Source organism: Schistocerca americana, chromosome 3 (assembly GCF_021461395.2).
Source record: "Schistocerca americana isolate TAMUIC-IGC-003095 chromosome 3, iqSchAmer2.1, whole genome shotgun sequence".
NCBI lineage: Eukaryota > Metazoa > Arthropoda > Insecta > Orthoptera > Acrididae > Schistocerca > Schistocerca americana.
The window spans coordinates 348345530-348357663 of NC_060121.1; the positions used below are offsets into that span (position 1 = coordinate 348345530).

At 44.1% G+C, this 12134-nt stretch overlaps 1 protein-coding gene across 1 annotated transcript in view; it reads right to left on the reverse strand.

The window, feature by feature from the left end:
- LOC124607278 (sialin-like) overlaps positions 1-11861 on the reverse strand; it is a 79654-nt gene extending 67793 nt beyond the window's left edge. Inside the window, exon 1 of the mRNA XM_047139557.1 lies at positions 11772-11861. Coding sequence (XP_046995513.1) covers positions 11772-11799 — 28 coding nt within the window. The 5' untranslated portion in view covers positions 11800-11861. The remainder of the gene's footprint in view (positions 1-11771) is intronic.
- Between the last annotated feature and the right edge of the window lie 273 nt (positions 11862-12134).

Here is a 12134-nt window from a genome sequence, read left to right on the forward strand (position 1 = left end):
AACACTATCTGTTTGTCGACGCTTACTGCCAGTTCTCATTCACATGGTTCACATGGCTCTGAGCACTATGCGACTCAACTGCTGAGGTCATCAGTCGCCTAGAACTTAGAACTAATTAAACCTAAGTAACCTAAGGACAGCACACAACACCCAGCCATCACGAGGCAGAGAAAATCCCTGACCCCGCCGGGAATCGAACCCGGGAACCCGGGCGTGGGAAGCGAGAACGCTACCGCACGACCACGAGATGCGGGCAGTTCTCATTCATCTGAGATGGTTACACGCATCATTTCTCTCTGGTAGTAAACCACTGGCTGATTTGCTGGAAACAAACGCATCACTGAGATGTCACAAATAGTGCCTAATAACTTTACGCCATGTAAAGACACATTCTAATCTCTGTACATAAAAAGCAATCTCCGGATTGACTGACTCAGCCACTGACTCATCATCGCCCAGCCCAAACCACTAAGCACAGAAGTTTGAAATTTGGAGAGCTCTTGATCTTATACTGCAGACGTCGTTTAAGAAGAAATTTTTCGAAATTCCACCCCTAATGGGGTGAAATAGGTGATGAAAGTTTTTTGAAGACATGCCACCATTAAGACAATTTTGAAGGTATACCTACAAGAATCGATATTTGGGCTCTCGACCGGAAATAGATAAATACGAGGCTCAGCATGTTTTTAAATTTGACGCCTATGGGGTAAAATAGTGGATGAAATTTTTCTGAAAATAAATCGTTATCAAAGAACTATTAAAGTACTATTAAAGCTAGATCTATGAACATTGGTATTTGACGTCTCACTTAGAAATAAAAAAAATACGTGTTTCTCAGTTTTAGGAAATTCAGCCCTTATGGGGTGAAATAGGGGATGAAAATTTTTATGGAATTATTTCATGAAGCAAACATTTTTGAAGATAAATCTATGAAAATTTGGATTTTCTGATAGAAATAAAAAATACATATTACACTGTTTTGGATACTCAACCCCTTAGGGGTGAAGTAAGGGGAGGGGTATTAAATTTTTTATGAAAATTTTTCATTGTGAAAACATTGTTAGAGCTATGTCTATGACAACCAGTATTTGGCTTCTCTCCCTTCCTTTCTTTTTTTTTAATTCAGCCTCTAAGGGACTGAAGAGGACTGATTCACTGAACCATCATCGCCCAGCCCGAACTGCTAAGGATAGAAACTTGAAATTTGGAAAGGCTATGTATCTTATACTGTAAGCATCGTAAGAAGGGACTGTTCAAAACTTGACATTCGGCTTTCGGTATTTAGCATGAAAAATTTAGAAAGTCTGCAATTTGTAAACAACATATAAATTCGACTAAAGAAAAACAAAACAAAAATCTGTGCAGACAATATTGTCTACACGACCTAAACAGAGAACACTAAGCTATTTAAGTTATAAAAAGGCAAGCAGTAAGAAAAATATTTATGCAGCACCAACAGGTTGCCGCACTTGAATTTTGAAGAGTGCGCATAAAATGACATGGCAAGTGTCGTTGCTGTCTCTTTACTGCAGGGGCTATTTTGTTTGAACCTCCGATCAGTCGTCAAACGGAAACAATAGAAAAAATCAAAACTGTGTTTTATTTGCAACATTTAGCTACATCTTCCAACTATGTCTCTACATAGTAGTGTGTAGGATTTTACACACAACGCTAAGTGGAGGTGGGCTACAGGGTGTTGCGGCAACTGTTGTTGTAGGGAAGCTGGGCAGAAGCAGAAATGCTTAGCGGACAAGTCAACACAGTAAACAGAAGATTTACTTAACTTGTATTTCTCTAAGCGTGCGAAAACTCATTACAAAAAATTCAGTAAGAGATAGAGTCCAGCTTTCAGTGTCTACAAGGATGAAGCTCTCTATATTAAAGCACTATTCATGGTGTCAGAGCCGCTGCTAGGTGGCGTCTGCGTAGCATAAAGTAGCGAAGAGGCTCCAAGTGCGAGTGTGCATGTGGTTGTCACCGGCCATCTATATTGCGGCGGCAGGCGGCGCTCATGGTATGGAACCGCTGAAGGCGTGGTTCAGCTGGAGCACACCGTTGGGTCCGCCAGATCCTGTATAACCGCTATCGGCATCCGGCGGAAATTTGTAATTCCGTTGCCAACTCTGTGATGCCCATGGGTGGTATCAATACGTGATACCGCACATAGTCGTCACCCCGACTTTGACTTTGGTGACAGCATGGTATTAACTTTCCAATACTCTCGTCACAGAAGTCAGCTGCCTGTTCCCTAGGCTGGTCTGCAGCTCGTTGTCTGTGCAAAAATGTTGTCCACATTGCCAACGGTTCATGTGAAAATCTTCAAATGTGTGTGAATTTCTAAGGGATTAGACTGCTGAGGTCATCGGTCTCTGGCTTACACACTACTTAAACTAACTTATGCTAAGAACAACACTCACACCTACGCCCGAGAGAGGACTCGAACTTCCGGCTGGAGGGCCCGCGCAATCCGTGACATGGCGCCTCAAACAGCGCGGCTGTTCATGTGAGCCAAGAAATTAGAATCAGAGGGATCCAACTCCGGACTGTATAGTGGATGATAAAACACGTCCCAGAGAAAATGCCGCAGGAAGGTCTTCGTTGCACCTGCGGTATGTGGCTGAAAGTGTCATGAAGAGTTTAAATATAGTTCGAGGTGTTACATTTTCTGCGAATTCCATTATTTACATAAAGTTATCACTTATAAATTTTGTTTTACCGTTACTGACTGTTACTGACTTTTATATTATCCATTACACTTTATATTCTATTTTGCTGCAAATATTGAGTAGAGGCTACGAGGAAGTGGACATATTTATGAAATCTCCTACAATTATTATATACAGGAGTAACGTTTGAAAAAATTAACTGTTCACTATCTAGTTTGTCAATGAGAACGCTTCCCACTGTTTTGTGGTGTACAAAAATTTCCATCTCCCCTTTAAATCCATTGTATGTGATTTTGGGAAGTGATGGAGTATAGTAAGATCTTCTTCTATGGTTTTAAATAGGTGTCCAGTGTTTTTGATATGTTACCGATTTTGTCATTTGGTTATGTCTGTAACAGTCGACGTATTCAATGTATCCAGTGTGAAAGTATCTGCTAGTCTCTCCTTTGTAGTAGCCTGAGAAGTTTTTACATGCAATTTTGTATATTACTGAGTCTGAATATTATGTCTATAATTGCTTAGAGTGCGTGTTAGTTACTGTTGAAGATTGTTGCTTGTGCAGAAAGCTAATTCCACATTATGCGACCTAAGTAGATTTGCTATTTTCTAAAGAATGTTACTTACAGAAAATATGCTGGCCACACATTTAGTTACGGTATTTCTTCTACAAAGCCAAGATCTTTATTTTTTTGCTATTTATTTCTTCATTTTGTCTATCATTGAGTTGGGGAGGTCATTAGCTACTGGAAGTCCCTTAATGATGCCTAATTCCTTCTCCCTGACTATTTTTTTCAACGGAATTTTGTTTGCTCTGTGTACCGTATAACTTTCTTGTGTATATCTTAGTGACATGATGTGGCAGAAATTGTGGTGCTGGAAGTTATCTTTTTGTATACATCTTGAAAATGTGCCTGTTGTATTTTAATTAGGTAAGCAATAATATCAGTGAAAGCGTTACAGCGTTGAATGGATGATCACTTTCAACCAAAAATTACAGGTTTTTAAACCACCATGGAATGTCAAAACTACAATCAGAAATCCTGTAACTGCCGCAGAAAGAAAAACACTGCCTCACAAAATCTACAAAGCACCCAGATGATATGGTAGGATGTCAGCGTAACTTGGTACACTTACAGACCACTGGCGGGTATGCAAATTATTAGAGTTGCAATTCTCTGTGACAGGCAGAACGGCCACCATGGTGCATTGTTTTCGTGTTCAGTGTCGTTAATAGGCCTGATGGAGTACACATTTAGGTCATAAAAGTCATGGGATGGCAATAAGCACATATACAGATGGCTGCAGTATCGCGTACACAAGGTATAAAAGGGCAGTCCACTGGTGCTGCTGTCATTTGTGCTCAGGTGATTCATTTGAGAAAGTTGCCGACGTGATTCTGGCCACACTACGGCGATTAAAAGACTCTGAACGCGGAGTGATAGTTGGAGCTAGACGCATGGGACATTACATTTCGGAAATCGTTAGGGAATTTAGTACTCCGAGGTCCACAGTGTCAATAGTGTGCCGAGAATACCAAACGTCAGGCGATACCTCTCACCACGGACAACGCAGTGGCCGATGTCCTTCACTTAACGACCGAGGGCGGCGGCGCTTGCGTAGAGATGTCAGTGCTAACACATAAGTAACACTGCTTGAAATAACCGCAGAAATGAATGTGGGACGTACGATGATCGCATCCTTTAGGACAGTGCAGCGAAATTTGGCGTTAATGGACTATGGCAGTAGACGACCGATGCGAGTGCCTTCTCTAACTGGACGACATGGCCTACAGCGCGTTTCCTGGGCTCGTGACTATATCGATTCGACCGTAGACCACCGGAAAATCGTGGCTTGGTCAGATGAGTCCAGATTTCAGTTGGTAAGAGGTGATGACAGGGTTCAAGCGTGGCGCAGACCGCACGAAGCCATGGACCCAAATTATCAACAAGGCACTGTGCAAGCTGGTGGTAGCTCCATGATGGTGTGGGCTGTGTTTACAAGGGATGCACTGGCTCCTGTTATGTTCGGCTACGTGGAGACCATTTGCAACCATTCATGGACTTCATGTTCCCAAATAACGATTTTTATGGACGACGATGGCCATGTCACCAGCACACTATTGTTCGAATCCCAACAGTTCGAGCGAATGATTTGGCCACCCAGATCGCCCTACATCAATCCCTTCGAACATTTATGGGACGTAATCGGGAGGTCAGTTCGTGCACAAAATCTGCACCCGCAAGACTTTCGCAATTACGGACGGCTATAGAGGAAGCATAGCTCACTATTTCTGCACGAGACTTCCAGTGACTTGTTGAGTCCATGCGACGTCGAGCTGGTGCACTACTCCGGGGAAAAATAGGTCCGACACGATATTAAGAGGTATACTTTTATCACCTCAATGTATAAGGCTTATGAACAGCCTCAGACGTTGAATGGTCCCTGTGAAAGACATGGAGATGCCGTGTGCTCGTGTGAGATTGCATTATCATCAAATGAAACATTTTAAAAGGGACCTCATTGTGGGTCTCCGCTTCTTGATCGAATAGTTCAATATCCAGTTTCGGGGGGCATCCAGGGGTGATAGTGTCCCGACGTTATACTGCTTGCAAATGTTAGGGAAGGCATACCTGTAACCAAGGTTCCAAGCAACCACGGAGGACCCACAAGGGACGATCGCCGTACTCTGCACCAGGCGCATCACACTCATTCACATCCACACCTGTCGTCCGACAACAATTAATGGACTCCCTGCAACATTCTGCGTCATCCCGGACCACTGACTGAAGATAGCAGCAGCGGGACTAGGCAATTTTTATGCCATGTGAGTCTGCCATTAGCGCCATAATACAAATGGCTGTGGTTGGAGTGATGCCGTCACTGATAAGCGAGGACTGCTCACGCATGACGTCGCATTGTGTCCAGCGATAAAACATTGGTTTTCATTATCACAGATGATCATCATCGGCGACTATGGCAGCGTCTTGGAGAGACGCCTCATTCTTCCAGTGTTTTGGAGATGTGCAGCAGTGTTACTCCTGGAATCATGGTGTTGGGAGCCGTTGGGTATGACTTGAGGTCACGACCGGCAGTAACTGAGAGAACTATAAGGGCACAACGGTACATTACGGACATTCTGTCCTCTTATGCGATAGTACCATGGTGCCATTTCCCAACAGGATAGTGGTCATCTACACATGGAACGTTTCTCTATGAATTGAGTTGTGCTGAGATCTTTTTGCGAAGAAAAACGTAAATGTCTACGTCAGACGTCAACTGTGTCCCAATGCCAGCATCTGGAATGTGAAGGACTAGTTACAACAGTTGTAGGCTAGCTTGGTTCTGGCAAGTAAACAACGGCTTTACGACGCTCTTTGCAAGCGAATTAGTGCATAGGTCCAGGCCAGAGAGCTGGTCGTAGGTTGTGTTCCAAAAATGAACAACATAGAGACAGAAGTGATGACACTTTCTGCAGGACCTGACCATCATTTTGCAGGACAATGCTCAGGCACGTACAGTGCAAGCTGTTACTGATTTGTTTGACTGATTGGGCTGCTAAGTGCTATACTAACTACTGCGTTCCCCTGATTTAAGCCCTCGTGAGTTCAACTCGATTTCAAAACTGAAGGAAACACTTCACGGCATTCGCTTCAGAGCTGCTACAAATTCACCGGGCAATAGACCGCGCCGCTGGAACTGTCAACACAACTGGCACTGCTGAGAGTATCCTACGACTTCCACATCGCTGGCAACGGGTTAAACATAATGCTGGTGACCACTTTGAAGGTCAGTAAAACTTTGAAAACGTACCTATTTTGTACGAGATGTAAATAAATAGTTGCCACTATTAAAGTTCCAACCCTCGTATATGGGGATGCGCTGATGCACTGATAACCTCAAGTGAACATCCTTTACGGGAAAACGCTGTGGCGCTCGTAATTTCAGAAAACGTTGCAATTCTCGCAACTGTTGTAAAAATGTTCACATTCCGGTGAACGAATGTATCTAGTTGACCAGGCAAGCGTTTTAAAATTTTGTATCAAATTCAATAGTCTCGCTTGAAACTGATCCTCCCAGAACTCCTTCGTTCAAGACTTAATGCTTCTTGAAATGGCATGTATAGATTATCGTCTAATTCCTTTTTCAGATATTCTAGATCTACACAGTAACTCTATACACAATAGTATTTGTCCCTACCTTCTTCCATTTTTCATGTAACACTAGACTAAATGTATCGGAGATTATTTGTAGCGAAAAGCAATACCTATCACAATTTGACGAAAACAGAAGCTTTCAAAAGAATATTATTGAGTCTGAATGATGAAAAGGCGACAGAGCTTTATCTGGTAGACTGAGCCTAATCAGTAGACGATGTTAATAAATATGCAACTAAGCAATGTGTCCTTTTTTCCCGTGCCTATGAACTCAGATTCTTCGTTTAAGAGCTGTACGTACTTGAGCTGTTCATACCTCTCTCTAAGCATTCGTTGTTACGTTGCTATCTTTTTGTATGTCTGTAAGTCTTGCCCCACGGCACACGCCTTTACTGCGTCGCAGTAATTCCTCTGTGTTGATTTCAACGTCCAACTTTCCACAAAAGCACTATACAAAAAAAAAAGAACTCAAATAGTAGTTCCGTGAGTTACCCGACAATTGCCTGTCGTCCAGCTTTCGCCGCATTGTTTGAAGTTCTCCACTGCCTCACATAAGCATATTACAAAACACCGAGACACGGCAATGCTGCCTGACGGCGGCCGTCTGCAGTGGCAATGCACAGCGAAGTAATTACGATATCCAGGCGGCAGTTGCCCTGTGCCGCAACTTGCCGTAAGAGCACCCAAAACAAAGCTGGAGGCTACCTATAAAACACCGTCCGAGCATGCGTTGAAGGCCCAACGGTATCGATCGACCGCCGTGTCATCCTCAGCCCGTAGGCGTCACCGAATGCGGATACGGTGAGCATGTGGGTTGGGTTGTTTGGGGGAAGAGACCAAACAGCGAGGTCATCGGTCTCATAGGATTAGGACGGGGAAGGAATTCGGCCGTGCCCTTTCAAAGGAATCATCCTGGCATTTGCCTGGAGCGATTTAGGGAAATCAAGGAAAACCTAAATCAGAATGGCCGGACGCGGGATTGAACCGTCGTCCTCCCGAATGCGAGTCCACTGTGCTAACCACTGCGCCACCTCGCTCGGTGGTCGGGCATGTGGTCAGCATACCACTCGCCTGGCAGTTGTCGGTTTTCGTGGCTGGAGTCGCTACTTCTCAATCAAGTAGCTCCTCAATTGGCCTCACAAGGGCTGAGTGGACTCCGCTTACCAACATCTACATCTACATCCATACTCCGCAAGCCACCTGACGGTGTGTGGCGGAGGGTACCTTGAGTACCTCTATCGGTTCTCCCTTCTATTCCAGTCTCGTATTGTTCGTGGAAAGCAAGAAGGATTGTCGGTATGCCTCTGTGTGGGCTCTAATTTCTCTGATTTTATCCTCATGGTCTCTTCGTGAGATATACGTAGGAGGGAGCAACATACTGCTTGACTCCTCGGTGAAGGTATGTTCTCGAAACTTCAACAAAAGCCCGTACCGAGCTACTGAGCGTCTCTCCTGCAGAGTCTTCCACTGGAGTTTATCTATCATCTCCGTAACGCTTTCGCGATTACTAAATGATCCTGTAACGAAGCGCGCTGCTCTCCGTTGGATCTTCTCTATCTCTTCTATCAACCCTATCTGGTACGGATCCCACACTGCTGAGTAGTATTCAAGCAGTGGGCGAACAAGCGTACTGTAACCTACTTCCTTTGTTTTCGGATTGCATTTCTTTAGGATTCTTCCAATGAATCTCAGTCTGGCACCTGCTTTACCGATGATCAACTTTATATGATCATTCCATTTTAAATCACTCCTAATGCGTACTTCCAGATAATTTATGGAATTAACTGCTTCCAGCTGCTGACCTGCTATATTGTAGCTAAATGATATGGGATCTTTCTTTCTATGTATTCGCAGCACATTACACTTGTCTACACTGAGATTCAATTGCCATTCCCTGCACCATGCGTATTACCGCTGCAGATCCTCCTGTATTTCAACAATTTTCCATTGTTACAACCTCTCGATATACCACAGCAACATCCGCAAAATCCTCAGTGAACTTCCGACGTCGTCCACAAGGTCATTTATGTATATTGTGAATAGCAACGGTCCTACCAACAGCACTCGGCAGGTCCGGTTGGTGACCCATCCAGTGCAGCCAAGCGTAGGCTACGTACAAGCCGGCCACTTCCCAGGCGGCAGCAACCGTGGCATGTGCCTCCCCATATGTGTCTTCATAACCATTTGTAGCTATAATGCGCTTAAAATAAGTTGCGAATTTTGACAGTGCATTACGGAGCGAGTGGAGGGAAGCGTATCTGCCAGCATGTGCTTAGCTTGTCAGCAGGTCGCCACAGTACAACAATGCCAGAGCTACTCGGCGCGGAACCTGGCAGGCTCGCTTGACTGAGTGAACAGCAAGCCGGTCGATCTGCGATCTTTCTCAAACGATTTAAAAAAAACCCTAGTAATAAATTCTCATTCTCGCCCATCTTATAGTTTAATTCGTCAGCTTCGTGATGATCCGCCTATCCGCCTATCACTTCGTTAATGATGCTAGTTATTGTGATATTTCGATAGCAGGTCAACTACTGCAAGAAATTCTTAGGTTGCAATGAAAAGTAGATGTCCCTACGAATTTTTGTTTGGTGTGGGTTAGGTTAGATGTTGCCTCGTATTAAATGTAGGTAGTACATTGAATTATTCTTTAAACTTGGAACGACTTCCCTGTCTGTTTCCAATCCCGAGAAAATGGAATCTAAATAAAGCGCTTCTGTCACGAACTCGTGGGGTGATTAAAAAAAAAATAAGAAGGAGAAGGAAAAGAGAGAATGAAGCGTTTATAAATCCCTCGTATCTCGTAATTGGTTTGAGATATCGAAACAACATTTTGGCAAATGATAGCGTGCAAAGACGAGAGTGTTTTGCCATATGACTAATACGCGGAACTTGCATATCTGCCGCTGTATTCAAGTGACTACAGATGTGAAAGGAGAACTGCTGTGGGTTTTTTAACAATGTAAGTGAAGAAGTTACACGTTTATTTTTATACTGAGAAAGGGTCATTTCATAAACTACTGACTTGACTTGCACTCAGTTATTAGTGCACACACTATTTCACGATTCTCTCACAATTTCAGCTGCATTAGAATGTTAGTGAGATGAATATTTCCAAACAAAAGAAGTAGATTTTAACATGGCAACAAGACAAGTTACGCACTCCTCAAAACTCGTCACAGTACTTCATGAATCAATGTCTCCTCAACTACCTTATTGGTATGGCTGACAACCCAAGAACAGACCTGTCGTGCAACATTTGCAGTGGCTTCTCTTGTCAGCATTTCAGTCTCGGTGAGCGTAAACTTCTTGTTGTATTTTGCCACATTACTTTTCACTTAGACCCGTATACTGTCAGTCGGATTTAAATGAACGTGATTTAAAGAAAGCCTGATTAAACTATGGCATTTACCGTTAGCCAGTTCGTCGACCTGGTAGCGTGAAGTTTCGGCTTGTACAAGACTACAACTTTCACTAAATTCGCCACATACCTGCTAAATTTGATACCACGGAACATTTTTTTGTACCCAGAGCAAACTACCCACTTTCCACCAATGCATTTTTGGAGCTTTATGCGTCCACTACTATTGTTGAATTCCGAGAAATGTTTTGCAGCAGAACGTTATCATCCCCGCCGGTGAACGTGTTCTTGGACGGCACCTTTATTGCAAATCTCGTATTCAGGTACTGCACTGTTATTGTTAATTCAAGGCCAACACAAAACATTTGTTCACAATATCGAGGACTACAGAATAGTTCAAAGCCAGAAAATACGACTTCAAACGAGAGCTGACGATGCGTCTGATGCGTGAAACCACGTGGTACTGTTTACTCATAGTGTGGCATCATATGCACTTCACCAGCCGAACCGCTGGCGGCGTGGTAGGGAAAGCAGGCTCGCCATTGGTGTTACCTGGGCAATGGCGTCGCGTCCCCCTCTATTCGGGCAAACGTCAAAAGTCGCAACTAATTTTAAACGCACTTTCCTTTTATAGAATGCAGTTCATAGCTGTTGTCGTGCTTCCTTCAGAATACGTGTTTCAAGTTCGGAGCCACATGGTATCATTCTTACTTCACGAAATATCGTTACAGAAAACAAGTGGTTCAAATGGCTCTGAGCACTATGGGACTTAACATCTGAGGTCATCAGTCCCCTAGAACTTAGAACTACTTAAACCTAACTAACCTAAGAACATCACACACATCCATGCCCGAGGCAGGATTCGAACCTGCGACCGTAGCAGTCGCGCGGTTCCGGACTACAGCGCCTAGAACCGCATGGCCACCGCGGCCGGCATCGTTACAGAAGCCCTACAGTTTTTTTTGTTTTGCTTTTTTTCTTTTTTTTCTTTTTTTTCACAAGTTCCGCAAATGAAAAACTTCTCGTATTAAGAAACAATAAAGAGACTCGAGGCCAGAAATGAAAACACAGCCACGATCGCCCGAAGATAGTTAACAAATTCTGCCTTTTCAGGGCTGTTAAGTCTGACCAAGGATTTAGCGGTGCATTTTCGTTATCAGTGTGATAAGATACCACATCCTGTTGGGATGCAAGATGTACTATTGCGTTGTCTTCCAGAAAAGTCACGCTGCTTACAGCCCAGATATTCAGCAAAGTCTTCCTTCTATTCGCTCAACACGCTAGTCCTGGCTCTGTGACACCCGTTAAGGTCAGTGTACCACATTTCTGAGAGTGGCGTCCCCGTGCTCGCCATTTAGAAGAAAGCAAGGTAACACACAGAGTGAAATGCTGACACATGTTCCGGAGGTGGATGTAGTCACCGCCCGATCATCTGATTTAGACGTTCCGTGTTCCGCTAAATAGCTAGAGCTGAATGCTGGGATGGTTTCTTCAGCAAGGTCACGGCTGATTCTCTGTCTCTGACGATGACGCTATTAATCTAACGTGAAACGCTAAGCTTCCTCCCCGCTTAACGGCTGCATGTGAACTTACCGCTGCTGTCCTGAGGTGTTGTCGCCATGGCTGCTGTTCCTTTGTGCCCTTGCGCTGCTCCTCTGCAGGGAGCTGATGTGCGGGAGACGACGGCGCCGTTGACTCGACTACACCGAGACCTCCTGCCGCCTGTTTTTATCTGCACACTCACCTGATCCTGCGTTGCAAGCAGGGAGGGTGGGAAGGTACACATGCATTCTGACACCAACGTCACTTATCTCGAAAACCACACGTCATTCTGAGCGAGGGTAAAATCTGAACCCTGTTGTTTACAGTGTCGGTTTGTTCAGTTCAGAACCACGCAGGAAACGACATTAGTTTTGCTGCTAAAGAGACTGAATTCTTTATCCGTATGACGCTTTT